Source organism: Notothenia coriiceps, unplaced genomic scaffold, assembly GCF_000735185.1.
Source record: "Notothenia coriiceps isolate Sejong01 unplaced genomic scaffold, NC01 NC01_scaffold00037250, whole genome shotgun sequence".
NCBI classification, from domain to species: Eukaryota; Metazoa; Chordata; class Actinopteri; order Perciformes; family Nototheniidae; genus Notothenia; species Notothenia coriiceps.
The window spans coordinates 1,493,822-1,511,924 of NW_011369951.1; the positions used below are offsets into that span (position 1 = coordinate 1,493,822).

An 18,103-nucleotide genomic window follows, 5' to 3' on the forward strand; every position below is an offset into this window, starting at 1 on the left:
AATTGGGAACCCCTCACATCACAAATAGAGAGGAAAAGACAGGAAGTTGTTTGAGAACTTCAAAATAAGAATATATGAACAAAAAACGGGGATCATGACTAATTTAGATCAGGGGTGTCAAACTCAATTTCATCGCGGGCCACATTAGCATTATGGTTGCACTCAAAGGGCCGGTGGTAACTATATAAAATACATATATAAATATATAATATATATAAAATAATGTATTATATGACATTATTGCCTCTGCATTGGATTATTATCGGATAGGATAATAACTTAGTAATTAACTACGTCTGAAAGCAGAAGTCCAAGGCAAATAATTGCAAGTCTCTTCAGTGCGCATGTCACAAAACAAGATGCATTGTGGGACATGTATTTTATGGGCAACCTGCTTCTGTAAAGCGGCATGTAACCGTATAATAAACGGATTATATTCTTTGCAAGCTCTTGGGGGCCACATAAAATGAAGTTGAGGGCCGGATTTGGCCCCCGGGCCTTGAGTTTGAGACCCCTGGTTTAAGGTGACCTATTAAAGATTATTGTTAAACAAATGGCCAAGAAAAAAACGTAAAGGGAAAATCTAAAAACGAAGTGTAAACGAAATACCAGGACTGACAATATAATGCAATCCTGTGGTAAATAACACCTTACAAAATGTATAGTCCTGAACAACCTGTTGACCTCGCTCTACTCGACTAATCAATGATAACCCTCGACCCTCGGATGCAAACGGTTCTAACAGACAATTATAAGGTTAAACTTAAACAGATAAAGAACTCAACTCATTTTCAATTTGAGTTTATGCTACACTTGAGTAATACTTGTATGCGTGCCTCATGGTGGAATACAGTAAATGTTTTGGTTGAAATGTAATATTTCTAAATTGAATCCTGACATTTCTGTATACATTTGAAAGATTAGTAGTCACTTGAAACACAACACTTCCCGTGACACTGACAGCCTTACTGTACCAACTACTTAGGAGTTCTAAGTTGTTTTTGAAACTATCTTAAGTCCTTTTCAAGAGGTTGGTGTTGCATGTTAAACAGGCTGAACTGCGGCAATGGCTCGAGGATGTGCAGCACTGTTGTTGAAGGCACAGGGGGGTATGTTGTGTCCTCCTTAGGTTGAGACCGGTCCATTTGAACCCTGCGGTCTCTATCGGCTTATTGTTCGGCTCTGGCTGCGTCCCTCTCCAGTGATGTCACAGCATTCCAGGGAGCGGATAAATGAGTTAGTGTTAGGGCAGATGAGCAGCATCGTGAATGCTGCTGCTAGTAGTGGGTCGAAGGGCACAAGGAGCCTTTAGCAGTGCAACTGTGCAAACACTCACCAGAACACCTACGCGCCTCCTCCGAGCCCTCGGTTCACTCAGTTTGTTGTAAAATATGACAACTCTTATGAGGCATAGCCTTCAGATCCGAATAGATACATTTCAATAAGATGGAGAAGGTATTTTTAGATTTCAGGGTTTTCTGTTCGTCAGTCAACTATCCTGCTGTTATTATACAAGTCAACTTAGCAAAGACATGTTCATGGACTCATGTGGTTACAAGTATTTATTGGATGGCTTGTGTTTTAACCAAGCAATACTTTCCCCCTGCACCTAATATTTGAGAAGACTTAAATTGGTCATTGAAGTCCATTTCCTGACCTAAAGCATCCCTGTCTGAGTCAATGAAAGTGAACCTTAGTGTTGGTAGGAATCTTCAAGAAGTCTTTTTTTAAGCCTGGAGATCTTTTGTAGCACACTTAATTTGTGCTGTTCGCCAAGGCAGAAGAAAAGGTTGATATCCTATCTAGGATTAAATGTGTTTGTTTGTGTGATTCTTTTACAACTAGTCTGAATGCTTAAGGCTGGAAATACCCTGCTGAAGTCATTGGGCTTCTTGCTTTAGTGTTGGGATCAGGATGCTGTTATAAAGATACATTTCTCAAAGGACTTATTACTCCTCACACAAGATTCATGCTTTCTCTATGTTTTACGTCATTACACGTAAGGTAGCTTGATTTTTACTGGAATTATTAAGAGACCGGAAGGAAGTGTTTTAAGGTACATCTGAACAGGAAACATATATTGATCTCGCCTAAACAGGTAACAGTTAATGGTGTGAAAAAGAACTGGCAACCAGGTGTATAGAGTATACAGTGTGACTACAGTTATTTTACTTACATTTGGGACAATGTGTCAATTGCAGATATGTTGTCCACTAACAAGGAACAGACGGCATATAATGCTTTAAAACATGCAACAACAAGCAATGGCATGTGACTTGTGACAAGACAAACGTCAGCATTAGTATAAAGGGAAGGAAAAAAAGAAATGACAATGTACAAATATTGTACAGTGTTGTGATTGTGTGTTTTCTATCGCCTGTCCACTTCTGTCTGGGGTTAGTTACTCTTCAAATGTTGCACAAGATAGATAGTGTGACCTATTATGCTAGACTGCAAAACCATTAATCAGCATACTGAGAAGAATCCTAATAACGTTGTCTCTTCTTTACAGATTGTCAAAATGTTGCATTGAGTAATGCACCGAGTGTTGATATTCATGATGGTGGTCTGGGGAGCGCACGGATGCCCCAATTCAGGCAAGTGCCCCCCGACCCTGACGCCCAATTCCACCTCCAAGGAATTCTGTTACTCCGCCCGAATTCGCAGTACAGTGCTGCAAGGTTTACCTTTTGGGGGGGTGCCTACAGTCCTTGCCCTTGACTTTATGTGCTTTTTGGTGAGTCTTTCTTTCATTTCTTATCAAGTGTCAGAATTGAGGCAAAACCTTTAGAAGAATGTGTTTTCAAATGATAACACTCAAGGAGTTATGTAACCTTTCTCTGTAATGTAAATAAAAGGACTAGATGTGTGTGTGTGTGTGTGTGTGTGTGTGTGTTGACAGTCACTGTTTATGTTGTACTTGTAGGGGCTGCTGGTTGTATTCTCCTTCCTGAGAAAAGTAGCGTGGGACTATGGGCGCCTCGCTCTGGTGAATGACGCTGACAGGTAACTAGAAAACATTGCAACCTTAGGTCCACATCACAGTTTCTTACATGTTATACCTGCTGAATTCACAGCTAATAATTGTTTGGAAAAGTTAACTGTTTGGAAAAACAAAGTGTGTTAACAACAACCAACCTAAACCATAAACATGCTTTGTTTAACATCTTGTTCCTTATGTGATGTCAGGCGTTTTACAGTTGCAGGAGCAACAAGCATTCTAAGGTTTAAATGGGACTTTCGGTTGAGCGTGTGACACGCAGCAAGTCAGGAGCCTGAACCCAATGCCTCTGCTTGACACAGAGCCATTGTTAGGCATTGATATGATTTGCCTTTATTTAGAAAAGTGTTCTGTGTTCAACAGGGACACATTATGAAAGAAGCCTTGTGGCTGCTGACCCCTATTGATTTATCTGTAAAACACACGTGTTATCAGTGTTTGACCAGTAATTGGCCCTTGGTGGCTATTCATACTAGATGCCAAATGACCCTAGACTATTCAGTGTCCTTATTCTAAAGGGTAACGTTAATTTTGTGAAGCAAGCATCACAAGGGTGACACTCCAGACAGGAAGTCTGTCAGCAGTTTCACTTTTGATGGCAATAATGCACTCTGACATTGTCATGCTTTGCCACTTGTGCCATGGTCTGTTCACCTTGAGATAGAAAGGACAGACTGCTGTGGCAATAAGCCTGAAATGGAAAGAAACTAAACTAATGAAACCATTATTTGATGTTGTTTAACCATTTTTTTAAAAATATATTCAAACCCCCATACTGGGCAGCAGAGACCCCCACCAGCTGTAACCACTGAGTATCCGGCAACCCAGAAACCATTATTTATTCAAATCAATTTACCGCACCACTTAAAAGCCACTGTCTGCATCCAAGCCCAGTGGAATATGGATTTTTTAAATATAATTTGAGACTGATGTCTGCACGCTGATCAAATAATAAGAATGGTTATGGAATCAACATGGGCTGATGCAGTGCTCCTTTTTAAACTTTTTAACTCATGAGATGAAACAGGATAATCAAACTGGGGAGAGAAGAAGCTCAGACATCGCTAAAGACCTCTTTGACTGTAAACCCTGTAAAGTATGTGACACAGTGCTCCATCACCTACATCCCCCCGCTGTGTCTGTGGGATCTTGCAGCTCCACTATTTTTGCAGCTGCATGTGAGCAGAGTACTGGGTTGCAGCGTGGTGGGAGGATGGGAGGGGGGTGGCAGCATGGGACACTTTGTAACAGACAGGAAATGTAGTTTGTTGTCTCATGACAAAGGGCTGGTTGCGATCAGCGCCTGTCATACATGTTATATCTGAAAAGTAAATATAACCTTTACTAGGAAGACTTGTCAATCAAGTACAATGTGTCTGTCTAGCTACTGAGGACATGATGCTCAACTTAAATAAATGCAGAGTTTATTATAGCATAGGCCATAAATACCTCTAGATGTCTGTATTATGTATAGCAGAATGAATAGCACCCTTCATTGGTATGCCTGTGGTGTAGTATGCTTCCTCAGTGTTTCTATGAACCAGCACCCTAACTGGCCAACAGGGCCATTCCCCCTTAACTAAGCTGAATGGTTTTGTTTTGCTTTTATTTTCACCAGAAGAATGGATCAACGATACAGTCGGCTGGATGATCGGGAATAGTATGTTATTGCTCCATATCGTGGACTCACTGCCTGTTTCTTCTCTCCTTTCCTCTCGCTGTAGTTAACCGAACTCATACCTCTTGTCCACTCTGCCCAGGCCGCTGTGGGTTTCCGCCTGTTTTCCACTCTTGATGGTTTAGTTTGTTTCCCCCCTTGTCCTCCAGAAGTCTGCCAGTGCCAGGCTCTCTAATCATTCTCCCTCTCCTCGTCACTGTTGTACGTCTGCTCTCGGGCGCGCCTGTCCTATCTCGCTGTCCTAATCAGATCTGTGTGTGCTAATCTCTGTGTTGACCCCCTTCTGAAGCTCCGACTTCTTCTCTGTGAGCGCAGCGCATGAGCCGCACAGGCAGGATGCTTACGGGGAGAGGTAATGTTATGTAGATAGTAAACGGGCCCTGACACGGTGCAGCTACAGTAAACCCTGTGTACTTAGATCTGAGAGGAACCATCCTGACTTCTCCTATTGTAGGAATGTGCGAGAGGAGGACTGACGGTGGATTACAGCCTCAGGCTCTCTCCTCATTCCATTAGAGATCTCTTAGAGCCCTGTGTTACGTCTTCCTTTCATGGAGTATTGAATCCTCAACTTTGTTTGAATTCCAGCAGTGCCTGGCTCATTTTCATACTCAGTTGTGATTAAATTGACATCACCTCCCTGGGGAGTGCAATCAAACGTATATAACAAGGCAGGGGTGTCAAACATATGGCCCTTGGGCCAAAACGGCCTGCCAGAGTGTCCAATTCGGCCTCCAGGATGACTTTGCAAAGTCTAAAAATGACAGAGAAGACTTTAACTGCAATTTATTTTGTATGTATAGATTTACAATGCAGGGGGATAACTTAACCCTCTTCCTTAATAATTCCCACTGTAGCTTGTATGGTGGTGTGTTAGTTCAGGTGGTCAGGGTAACTACACAGATGTGGAAATAATAATAATAATAAAGCAGCTTTATTTATACAGCACTTTTCATACAGCAGGTGCAGTTCAAAGTGCTTTACAAAATGGCACACATAACAAATTAAAACAAACAACAAGACATTCTCATTAGATCAGATGTTAAGACCTTTTTTAAAACAGGTGAAAGATATGATAATAAAAAACGATCAAATAGATAATGTTTCCCTCGGAAAAATACAGGAAGACGAAATGAACTGATACAACAAAATATACAAATAAATGAATGTAAAATAATTTCTAGAGCTTGACAATTTGTGTTGATCATTAAGTAATGTTGCTCAGTTCCAGATACCTTTGACTAAATGTTGTGTGCCTTTTGTAGATACACTGTGATCTGTAAGTTGTAATGCACATGTGTAAATGATGAACTGAGGCATAAAATGGTTGAAATTGCACTTATTTTTCTTAAGAAATGTCAGGTTGTTCATAATATTTTGTACATAAATAGTGAATTCAATAGTGCACTAAAACAAAGGGAACAATTAGGAGTTGTTTGTAGTTTATTATGCTATGACTTTAGTGGTCCGGCCTGCTTGAGACCAAATTGGGCTCTACAGTATGTGGCCCCTGAAATAAAATGACAAACTCCATCCAACTGCCTCTTAATGATCACTGGGTTTCTGCTGTTTTCTGTGAGTGTTCTTCTCTGTAGAGCTTTGCCTTCTAACTCTTTATCACAACCTTTCCTCTGACAGTGATGGTGTACTCAACCCGTGTAGAGTAGATTCCTAACGCTGCATAAAATGTGGCTGCAGAGATTGAGCCTGTGCTTCACTGGTTAACCAAACCCTAATCCAGTGGCCAGGTTAAACGGGTGAATCTCTCCAGTCCATTTCAGGGCGTGTCTGTGTGTGTGTTTGGTGTTGTCATCTTTTCTGCACTAATAACGATTCCACTGTCCTGGGACACGCAGTACTAACATCCCTGTATGGTACATGGTGTTAGTTAGTTGTGTACAATCCTGCAAATACTATGTATTGTTTTTTCTTCACACAGTGCCACTACCATGACATCAGATGCAACAGAACGCTACGAACGCCTCACTTCAGTTTCCAGCTCTGTCGACATCGATCAGAGAGACACTGTAAGTATGACATTTTTCTTAAAAGATCAAATCTGATGCATTTTCTTTTATTTAAAATACACTTGGGTTCCTTGTGATAACTGTCACATCTTCACCTCTCTCCTCTCTTTCCCTTTTAGGGCTTCTGCTCCTGGCTAACTGCCATCTTCCGCATCAAGTGAGTCAACCTTCTCAAGGCTTATTGGAAATAATAACAGTTGGTAAAACATTGATTTAACTGGATATAAAATGTTTCTGTTTTTTTTTCTTCTAATTGCTGTCTTTTTGTGTGGTTTCTCTTTAGAGATGAAGAGATAAGGGAGAAGTGTGGGGAAGATGCAGTCCATTACCTTTCCTTTCAGCGACACATCATTGGCCTGCTGGTAGTGGTGGGCGTGATGTCGGTGGGCATCATCTTGCCTGTTAACTTCTCTGGAAACTTACTTGGTGAGTGGTTTGGAATAAACTATTAGGGGATACTTTCAGTTCAAAGTTAGTCTGTTAATGTTTGACTAGGTGAGTCTGCCTTTTCTCGTTTGTATTTTACTTGCAGCTATTATCTATTTTTGTGTACTTCTGTTGGGCTGCAGATAAGCAGCACCAATGATGATTGACAAGTGATTATCATATTTCTTCTTTTTTTTTCAGAAAACAATGCCTACAGTTTTGGGCGAACCACTATAGCAAATTTGGATTCAGAGTGAGTAGTTCTTGTACCTTTTACTTTATACTTCTCGAGATTCAAGGCTTTATCGTCATGTGCACATGAGCAACAGTGTAGATATGGCAATGAAAAACTTAAGTCACAGGCTCCTCTCCACCAGTGCTGTATATGTATATGTATATGTATGTATATGTATATATGTATATATATGTATGTGTATATATATATGTGTATGTGTATGTGTATATATGTATGTGTATATATATATGTGTATATGTGTATATGTGTATATATGTATATATGTATATGTATATATATGTGTGTATATGTGTATATATATGTATGTGTGTATATGTGTATATATATGTATGTGTGTATATGTGTATGTATGTGTATATATATGATGTGTATATATGTATGTGTATATATGTGTATATATGTATGTGTATGTATGTGTATATATATGTATGTGTATATATGTATATGTATATATGTGTATGTGTGTATATATATAATATATATATATATATGTATGTATATGTGTATATATATGTATGTATATGTGTATATATATGTGTATATATATGTGTTTGTATATGTGTGTATATATATGTATATATATATATATATATATATGTATATATATGTGTGTATATATATATATATATTAGATAAATAATTAGCAAGATGCAAACTGATTAATGTTCATGGATATTCTTTACAGAGTTTAGGTGTTTATCAGTCTTATGTCCATGTGGAATGAAACTGTCCCTGAGTCTGGTGGTATACTGTACTAGTCTTCACTTCCTAATGCTGTGTCACTAAATCCTTTCCCTTTATTTCCTCAGAAATGCACTAATGTGGCTGCACACCATCTTTGCATTTCTCTACCTGTTACTGACAGTGTACAGCATGCGGCGGCACACCTCAAAGATGCACTACAAGGAGGATGACTTGGTGGGTGTACAATGTCTGTCACATACACTCCCTGTACACACAGATCGCAGGGAGAATTGTGTTGCTAATTTCCTCCCCGTCTTCATTTCCCCGCAGGTGAAACGCACTTTATTTGTCAATGGAATCTCCAAATACGCAGAGGAGGCTGAGATAAAGCAACACTTTGAGTAAGCAGTCTTCAGGATCACTGATATTTCACGACACCGATAAGCCGTATGAGAGTCATGCCTGATCCTGTTGAAAGCAGCTGTCTTGTGCTGGCCCATACGATCACACAATGGCAGGCCTATATGGTTAATTGTGCATAATAACAGCCAGATGAGCAGGATCATGCTAGTCATGTGTCAAGAGGGTCAAAGACTGAGGAGGGGGTGTTAGGCTCAAGATAAATAGCATCAGTGAAAATGGTTTCTTTGTTCTTTTCTGCAAAAATAGCCACTATGCTTTAGTACAGAAGAAACATTGTACAGGGAAAAGAAACAATTATAAAAGCATGTTACTGTTTGTGGCTGTTGCATTCATATTCTCTTTGTGAGTAGCTAATGTTATGGTGGTAGTCATCTTTAGTAAATACAATTTGCCGTTGTCGGGAATCGTGTAAGTTGAACTCTATGCCCTTCTTCAGGCAGGCGTATGAAAACTGCGTTGTACTGGAGGCTCGTATCTGTTACAATGTGGCCAGGCTGATGTACCTCAACTCTGAAAGGTAACAACAATCAACATTTAGTGCATACGTGTGTGATTGTTAAGCAATTTTGGATGAACTTGATTTGTTTAAGTGAAGTAGCCCTTCCTCTGTTTGACACAGCTGATTTAATTGTTTTGCATACAGGAAGAAGACGGAGCGCAGCAAGAAATTCTTTATTGACCTTCATGCCAAGGAGCACATTACCACCATGATCAATCCAAAACCATGCGGACATCTTTGCTGTTGCATCATTAAAGGCTGCGAGCGGGTAAGACTCATATTGAGGGACTGCGGATGGAAAGTAGCTCAAAGCTCAATCCGGCATATTTACGCTTGGCACATTTATTGTTTTAAGTGTTCATTAATGTTCAATGTCCCTACCAAATAAACGATTAAATAAATAAATATATTGTAGCTATATATCAGAGCAACACACTCCTGAACCGTGTTAACACGCTGAAATGTACAATATTTTTGGGGGAAAGATAAAGAAGGCATCTTGTTGAATTTACAGTACACAATACACCAACAAATCTATTATATATTATTATGCTCACTACAAACTAACTCCTCAAAATAATCATTCTTCATTTTAATGCAAGTATTATATCTAAAAAAGAAAGCTGTAGTTTGAGTGGATTTAGACTACATTAGAAGATAACCATGCAGTAGACTGTGTTTTTATTTAGTGTTATTCATTATTAATGGAATGTAAATGGCTTCTCCTTTTTAAAGGAAGAGGCAGTGGGCTACTATACCAAACTGGAGTCACAACTGAAAGAGGAATACAGGAAGGAGAAAGAAAAGGTGAACAGGAAGCCCCTGGGAATGGCCTTTGTCACCTTCCAGAACGAGTCCATCACTGCCATGTAAGTACATTTTACGTGGGGTAATATTTATGAATACACATCTGTGACGTTTAGTTTAGCAGATTATTTCACCCTCGGTAAAGTCTCCACTTTGTTTTGTTGTAATTTCATTTTCAGAATCCTAAAAGACTTTAACGCCTGCAAGTGTCAGGGCTGTCAGTGTCGCCGGGAGCCCAAGAGCTCTCAATTCAACGGCAAGCTCCACACACACAACTGGACCGTCAGCTACGCCCCTGATCCACAAAATGTCTACTGGTGAGAACACATTCAGCTCATATCGTCTGTCTGACAACAGGGCTAGATAAATAAAACAAAGTTTCAATATGATATAACTCCACACATTTCAAAGGGTGGATGCATTTTGGCAGAAGGAAGGCAAGTACCCAAAGGGAAATCTACAGGCACAAACTTGATTTGTATCGCTTGGAATAATCACTTGAGACTTTCTCTCTCAAGATGACAAAGGATTTTTTTAGCTGTGGTGTCAGATTACTGCGCAGCTGTGTCCATAACTGCGGGTCATCGCCCAGAGTCAATCTAACCTCTGCATCAACTCCATCCCACAGGGAGCATCTGTCAGTGGGAGGAGTCACCTGGTGGCTCCGCTGCCTGATCATCAACATTGTCCTCTTCCTCCTCCTCTTCTTCCTCACCACCCCGGCCATCATCATCTCCACAATGGACAAGTTTAATGTTACCAAACCTGTGGAGTACCTAAATGTGAGTCATTCCTTTTATGAGTGCAATCAGTTCAGGTGTTCTTATCTTTGCCGAGCGTTAAGTCCATGCCATCACATCACGATTTAGGCACTCTCAATTATTAATACAACATGTCCGCCACTCTCTGATCCGTCCTCCAGAATCCAATCGTCACCCAGTTCTTCCCCACCCTCCTACTGTGGTCCTTCTCCGCCTTACTGCCAACCATCGTCTACTACTCTGCCTTCTTTGAGGCCCACTGGACTCGGTATGTTTGTCTGGAGTCAATAACTCAGCATATATATAGTCAGTTATGTATTCCTTTTTTAGGTTAAGTGTGTTCTGTCTGCCCTGTTTCTATTTTAAAGACATGTCATTATTTCCTCTGGCCTTACAGGTCAGGAGAGAACCGGACCACAATGCATAAATGCTACACTTTCTTGATCTTCATGGTCCTGTTGCTGCCCTCTCTAGGACTCAGCAGGTATGTTTTTGACTTCTTCCCTGCAACACAATGAAATGTGAACCTGAATTCATCTTGGGCGAGCTGAGTAATTGAGCTGATGCCTTTCTCTCCTTTTGTCTTTGCAGTTTGGATGTTTTCTTCCGGTGGCTTTTTGACAAAAGATTCCTGGCAGATGGTAATGTTAGATTTGAGTAAGTAGGAACGTTCTCTAGATGTTCTAATGCAACACTCTAGCACTTAGAATAAAGCAGAACAGGATGAAATATTTACACCGTAACCATTTAAATACCATAAATAGTTCAAATTGTTTTATACAATTACCAATACAACATAAATCGTGAAAAATACAGAAATAACAAAAACAATAATAATAGTTCACATTTTGTATGAAAAATAATGATTTAATACTGTTTTTTATTTGAACCCCCTATAGGTATAATAAATGTACCGTAATTTTCGGACTATAAGGCGCACCTGAATATAAGCCGCAGCAGCTAAATTGAATGATGTGTACATATATAAGCCGCACTGGACTATAAGCCGCAGGTGTTTTAATGTTTCATTACCATATGTAAGGGTTCGTGCACAGAGGGGATTGTCGGGAAAGAGATGGCTGTTTGAGGAAGCTCCCATTTATTAACATTTCAACAAACAAGTTGCATATTTGCATAACGTATTCAAGTGTTACCATTTAGTGCAATAGTAGCTACAGAACATGTACTGTGCTGTGTAAACTGTACTGTATCACATAGCGTTTCAGACACACAAACTTTTCAACTTTCAAACTTAAACGGTGCGCTCCCACCGCACGTACCGGCAGTGATCTACAGCAGTGGTTTTCAACCAGTGGTACGGGGACAAACTGTCTCGCTCTCGTAATGTCTGCCTGTCTTGCTCTCGTTCTGTCTCTCGTACCACTCTCGGTTCCACTTTTACTTTTGCGCGCTACCTGTCTCACTCTTTTCCGGCCTCCAGCTTTTCCTGCTGGAAGCCCGCCGCTTAAAGGTGGGGGCCCGCGGACCGGCCATAGAGCCCATAGAGTTAAAGGTGGTGGCCGTTAGCTGTAAAAAATCCTAAGAGTGTAGCCGCACCGTTATATAAACCCGGCAGCGTGCGAAAAATGGGAAAAAAAAGGCGCGCTTATAGTAAAAAGAAAAATTATGGTATATGCCTTATTTTGGGCCAATATTTATTAAAATGTCACTAGTTATTTAAACCAAACCACTATCATACTATCAATAAAGAAGGCAAAGCCCATACACACGCCCCTTTTATCTAGAGATCATTGAGCCCCATGAAGAATTTATCCTTCGCAAGAAATCTTTTCATCCGCACTGTATTAATAAACAGTTGGCCACATGTTTTCAAATTCAAAGTCAAGGGCATATCTGTGGGCAGAACAATTAAAAATAATTCTTCATTTGCAGTATTTTATTTTTAAAGAAAGACTGCATCTAAAATGATACTGCTATAATACTATAACAATTATGTTGATGTGTATATAAAAAATATAAATATGCAATATTGTTATTACTTCAAACCAAAAAAGTCAATTTAAATAGCGGGCAAAAAAGGGCCATGGATGTGGTGTTTTGATATAAGGTTAAGCGTTCAATTTCAACTATTTTAGGGCAGAAAAACGTTTCATAGGAAAGGTGTGCGCATTTATTTTCCTCTCAGGTTGCTAATTACACAAAATCAAACCATCTATCAATTTAGCTTCTGGCTTCCACACTCCCACCAAAAAACATTTTTGTTGAATTCGGAACACATTTTTGCGAATAGCCTTCTAATTGACTGGCCCCCCAAATGCAATGAACTGGGACCCCTGATGGAATCAGGCGAGGATTGAACTAGGAGGCAGAATGGATCCGCTTATTTTAAAAAGACAAGGGGCAAGGTTCATAAGAGGCCAACAAGAAAGTCACAAGGTGTGTTAGTGTGCTGAAGGATATTTGTTTTACCAGCTAACCCCAGGCCATGAGCTCTAAAGACTTTCACAAAGGGTAAAGATGCTGGCTGCTGGAGTACTGACTGGAAGTATTTGGCTGATATTGAATGTCTACCATCCCTCTTAAAGTACTCTGTTCCAAACAACATCAGGTGTCAGAAAAAGGTGTTTTAACGCTGATTCAAAATAGCAGAGAAACATGCATGTCTTGTTCTCAGGAGGGGAACATTAACAGGATTACTCAGAAAAGTACACAGTAAGTACTTTCATAGTAGCTTGTGGGAGTAGTTTCACTACTGAGTGCCAACAGTGTCAACTCTCAAGGCGAAAGAACTAATGGCAAGAAAAAATAAATAACAAACTCGAGAGATCGGCTGAGTTGCCCCGGCAGTGCAGATCGGGCTGCATAGTTGTAAATCTCCTAAAACAAAGTGTTGTCCATTTTAGAGCCCCCACAAGGCCTAATTATATTTAGCAGCCCCTTAGATAAGCATTCGTTTTCATGGGCCTCAATGTGTTCCATGTGCTGTGTTGTGAAAACCAAATGGAGCGCGTCAGATATACCGGATTGAACCGTGCCTCCCATCTGCCGCTCCCTCCATTTCGTAAAGGTAACTTCGCGGTAGCAGAATATGAAAAACGCCGGTAGTTTTTTTGTTTTCTGTTGTTTCTACCGTGATTACAATTTTTGTTTTGAGAAGTATGAAAATGAAGAATCATCCCGTTTTTTATGTTTAAGTTAATCCCTTTTTGAAGCCCCGATATAAAGAAAAACGGCCCTTGTATTTTAAATTTTGGTTTTTCAAATTTAAACGAAAATTCAAATATCCAGTCGTTTTTTGTTTTTTCAAATATCCATTTGTGAAAAGAAAATCCCATAACCCAAAACAAGTACACTGACCCATGCGACAGGGGGGCAAGCCTCCAGGAAGGCCATTTTATAATAACACGGCGTAACTAACATTTGGCACCAAAGTCTTGATTTTCTAGCGCTTGACAGATATACCTGGCCGGGCCTTCAAGGGTCTTACAGACCAGAACCAACTGCTGGCTGCTCCGCAAGTGAGAGGCGCATGATACACAGAAGAGAGGTGCCCAGCTGAGGAAGAGACTGGCGCCTGGAGGTTATCATCGAGCCCACTCTTGTGCAACATGAGCAAATTAAAAAATAATTAAAAACTACCAGGCAAAGCCATGAGAAGCATTTAGAAGCTGGCGGTTTGTTTACCAGTATACCGATGAATCATTTTTAACACAATGAGATTGTTTGAATAGCTAAAATACTCAAACCTGCCTAGAACAGTCTGGTAAATATAGAAAATAACATCCCTTTTAAATGTAATGCAGTCCTTCAAAACCAGGAAAAAGATAAACGCTTTTTTAAAAAAAGACCAATTTAAGGAATAACATTGTCCAGTCTTACAGGGTATTTTAGAGGATATAAAGCGTCAGGAAGACGTAAATATGTCCTTTCTTTAAAATGCGCCTGTGCTAGCTATACATGGTGAGGTTGTGCGTATAAGTTAAGCTTTCACTCAGGCTAATCCAATGTGTTGCCAGGGAACCTGGGCCATAAAGCCAAACCAGTCTCAGCCGGTGATCTGCGAAATAAGCATGCTGCTGCAGAAACATTAAGAGGATGCTTAGCACCATAAAACCGCACACAAGCTGCTCTCCCTATTTTCCGGTTAGCTCACCCAAACACACACACACCCTCAAACTGCATAGTGTTCTTAGCCAAAATTCCCTTTTTCAGAAAAAGGGACAAAACAGAGTTTAAGTGTGCGCCTCTTCTCGTCCTAGAGCCCTTTCTTTAGCACCACCCATTCAAGAGCACACCTCGAGATTTTTGTTCTTGCCCTCCCCTAAGATAACCTTAAGCAGCCTTTCCTTTACACTCCCCCCCCTTCCCCTGCCTGTCTTGCTTGTCCCTGGTCAGCAGTCAACAGCAGCACCCTCCAAACAACCTGCCACAGAAGGAAACCGCCCACATGAGCATGCCCGCTCAGTGCCCCACAAAGCAGCCAACACTGAATAAAAGAGACCCCCCAAAACAGCCAGTAGGCAGTGAAAAAGGAGTTTAGAGAAAAAATGTGGGTAAAAAACCCAAAAAAGCATCAGAGCGTCAATATCCTCTTTCACGCCTGGCAAAACCCGTCCTGCTTCCCGTGCTAAGGGGAATCCCTGGCTGTGGGCGGGAGCCAAAACACGCTTGACGTAGCAATGGCCTTAAAACTACCATCTCGCCAACAAGCACCGCGCCAGTTTGCTTAAACGGGCCCTTTGTGAAATATTTGTATAACAATTATAACGCCACTTCTCCTTAGAGACAAGATAAAACGACGGTTATTTCCTTGCTATCGAAGTAAAAGGTTTGTTTGTGTTGTGTGTTTGGCCCAGGCCAATGCAATGTGTCGTGAGCGGAAGGGCAGGAAAAGAAGTCTTTGTTCCCGACAGGCGTTATTAAGTGAAGGCATAAAACCGGCAGCCTGGCTCACACTCGCGCGTTCGGCGGTTGAGTGGGACCCCCCCCTGCTGGGAGCCAGCCTCAGTCGAGAGGCGCAAACACCCTAAACGGGAGGGCAGATGGGCCTCAAAGAATGCAGCGCAGAAATCATATTAACCATCTCAGTTGGTGGCTGAGACTCAGTGCGCTTTGCTCCGTGTTAACGCCGACACGGGTTCTTCCTATAATGACCATCAGGAGGAAGGAAAAGAACCGGGAAGGAACATCCACAGGCGAGAGCACTCCTCCTGTTAAAAAGGGCAGGCAAACCAGTATTTTACTTGGATTAAGCTTGCCCCTTTGTGTGAAGTAAAATGAGTAGTCAATCGATAGAAAATAAGTAACTATCTACTTAAATAACTATTAATTGCGTTTCGTCAAACTCAAACAGTAGGCAAACTCCACGAAATTAAGAGGTTGGGAAGAATTTTTTATGCTGTAATAAAAGGCAACGCTGAAAGCGCGGAAGCCTGTTGGTTCCAGACAAACAAGAAATCTACAAAGCGCTGCATATAGTCTCCTAAGGAAATATCAGCCATTTAACTATTCCTTTAAACTCATTGACCAAGTCCATTTTTTATGTATTATGTTCTCTACAAAAAAATAACTGTAATGAAAATCAAGGTGACACCCCCATTCGTTGCCTACCAATTCGGAAAGTCCGCTTTACCGGCAACATTAAGGGAGAACCAAAAAAACCAGATCGTTATCGTCAAAGGTTTGAGAGTCGGGTTGAGGCCGGTCTCACAGGCTTGAGGATAAAAGATGCATGTAGCCAATTTGCGTGATTTAATGAGCAGCAATAATATAGTAGGCATAAGGGCGGCTAACCAAAATTGAAGATGCAGTCAAAATCCATTTCCATGTTATGGACTCGCAAATGTGTGTCTACTCCTCGTTTCCCCCGTTTTGCAGGTATTGGTAACTCAACTTTAGTAATCCATAGAGTAGTAGCATTGTAGTGGCCTGGGTGAGGGGCAGAGTAGGAGGAGCCCCTCTCTTTTGAATATTGTTGACCCCGTAGTGAGCACAGTCCCTCCTGGGCGCCATGTGTCGTTATTAACCTCCTCGTTGTGGGCTGACCTTGATCCCTGTAATTAGCCGTCAGCCGCTTCATGGAAGAACGCCACACCCAACTGAGCAGGCAACAATAAAATCAGGCGGACCAAAAAGAGACTACGTTATTAAAAATAAATGTTGGGGCTATGTGTGGTCCAGAAATGCTGGGTGTGTGGGTAGTTGATAATAAGACGCTGAAGCCATCAGATTTTTTCTCTCCCCCCAACATGAACATTGTGCAAGCGTGAATCGCAAAGGCTAATTGACATTTTAAAACAACAGGACATGGTAGTGTGGGCATCTAGGTCTGGCCATAGGGACGGGTTAACTAGCTACCTCCTTTCTGAATATGCTTATCGTGCCGGTATTTTTAGCGGTATTTATTTTGTAAGGCACGGCAGCCGCTTAACTTTACCTATTTAAAGAAAATGGCTTGGGAAAGATTATTTCCTGAATTGTAAAATTGCCGTGAATAGCTGTAAATTTTAAAAGAGGATCCGAAAAAAAAAAAGAGGTGGATGGCAGCGCTACTCTATTTACAGATCTATAATTCATCTATTTAACTTCTTACCACTTTGGTCAAAAATACCAGCTTAAGCTTTTAAGGCAGGGGGAAATCTTCCAAAAAGCTGAAATGCACAAACCACACGTCTATAAAGCGTAAAAGCAAGCTCCCAGAAATCTGATATGAGCTGTGCGTGTGAAAAGAAAAAGTAGCCCATACAGCGAAGATCGAGAGAGAGCGCACATCAATATTAAAGCGGAAATTGTAAACACACAGAAAAAAAAAGTGAGACAGTGAGTTACAATAATAAATCAAATCTCCCCATCCTTGGTTTACTGTGTGGAGAAGGAATGGTGGAGGATACAAAGCAGAGGGAGAGGTTGATACACAGAGGCGTGTCAATGTGTGAAATATCACCAAACCGCCTTGAAGTGGTACACTGGTCGTGCAAGTGAAGACCTAACTTTGTTACTTCCTTCTTCAGCTGAATCTCGGGCTTCTACGTTCGTGTTCACTCCGCACCTTTAATGTACATGGGTTCTATAATCATATTTAATTCAGGAAACTCTTAAAGCCTGGCCACTCTGCATGGCGCGTTCACTGATGAAAGGATGACTGATCATGTTTTGAGGGGTTTTCTAGGGCTAGGAGAATTTACAAGGTTAAGGCGTCAAATGTAGTCCTCGCTCAAAAATCTTAATGGAACAAATGTCACCTAAGCTGATCAAAATATGCATTATCAAGTAGTTTTGCAATAAGCATCTTTAAAAAAAGAGCGCATACTTTCCGCGATCAATCACATGGACATGTCGTTTGATGATTTATAAAAGTTTTAATATGCTGGCAGCTGTGTTGTAATTGTGACTACTGAAGTCATTCAGTTGTTCATTATTAGAATACCTTTAGTGCTTGAGTTTGTTTCTAAAATCTTTTACGGAGGAAGGATTCAGGGCTTTTTGAAATGATTGTTTTGGACCCATTAATTGGTTCCATAGTGCCTCGTCTCCATAGGTGACCCTTGTCCATGTGATATGGTACTGTAGGCGAAGGACCA

At 40.8% G+C, this 18,103-nt stretch overlaps 1 protein-coding gene across 4 annotated transcripts in view; it reads left to right on the forward strand.

Moving 5' to 3' along the window:
* Positions 1 to 18,103, forward strand: part of tmem63ba (transmembrane protein 63Ba) — a 36,427-nt gene that overhangs the window by 4,395 nt on the left and 13,929 nt on the right. For 2 of the 4 annotated variants that reach the window (XM_010795846.1, XM_010795844.1), the window contains exons 2-18: positions 2,513 to 2,737; positions 2,927 to 3,006; positions 4,620 to 4,661; positions 6,619 to 6,706; positions 6,826 to 6,863; positions 6,990 to 7,132; positions 7,334 to 7,385; positions 8,198 to 8,306; positions 8,403 to 8,473; positions 8,932 to 9,012; positions 9,139 to 9,262; positions 9,730 to 9,863; positions 9,981 to 10,118; positions 10,430 to 10,583; positions 10,724 to 10,830; positions 10,960 to 11,046; positions 11,154 to 11,219. In XM_010795846.1, the coding sequence (XP_010794148.1) occupies positions 2,537 to 2,737; positions 2,927 to 3,006; positions 4,620 to 4,661; positions 6,619 to 6,706; positions 6,826 to 6,863; positions 6,990 to 7,132; positions 7,334 to 7,385; positions 8,198 to 8,306; positions 8,403 to 8,473; positions 8,932 to 9,012; positions 9,139 to 9,262; positions 9,730 to 9,863; positions 9,981 to 10,118; positions 10,430 to 10,583; positions 10,724 to 10,830; positions 10,960 to 11,046; positions 11,154 to 11,219 (1,715 nt within the window). In that variant the 5' untranslated portion in view covers positions 2,513 to 2,536. The remainder of the gene's footprint in view (positions 1 to 2,512; positions 2,738 to 2,926; positions 3,007 to 4,619; positions 4,662 to 6,618; positions 6,707 to 6,825; positions 6,864 to 6,989; positions 7,133 to 7,333; positions 7,386 to 8,197; positions 8,307 to 8,402; positions 8,474 to 8,931; positions 9,013 to 9,138; positions 9,263 to 9,729; positions 9,864 to 9,980; positions 10,119 to 10,429; positions 10,584 to 10,723; positions 10,831 to 10,959; positions 11,047 to 11,153; positions 11,220 to 18,103) is intronic. The other 2 variants (XM_010795847.1, XM_010795848.1) reach the window with 2 other exon arrangements.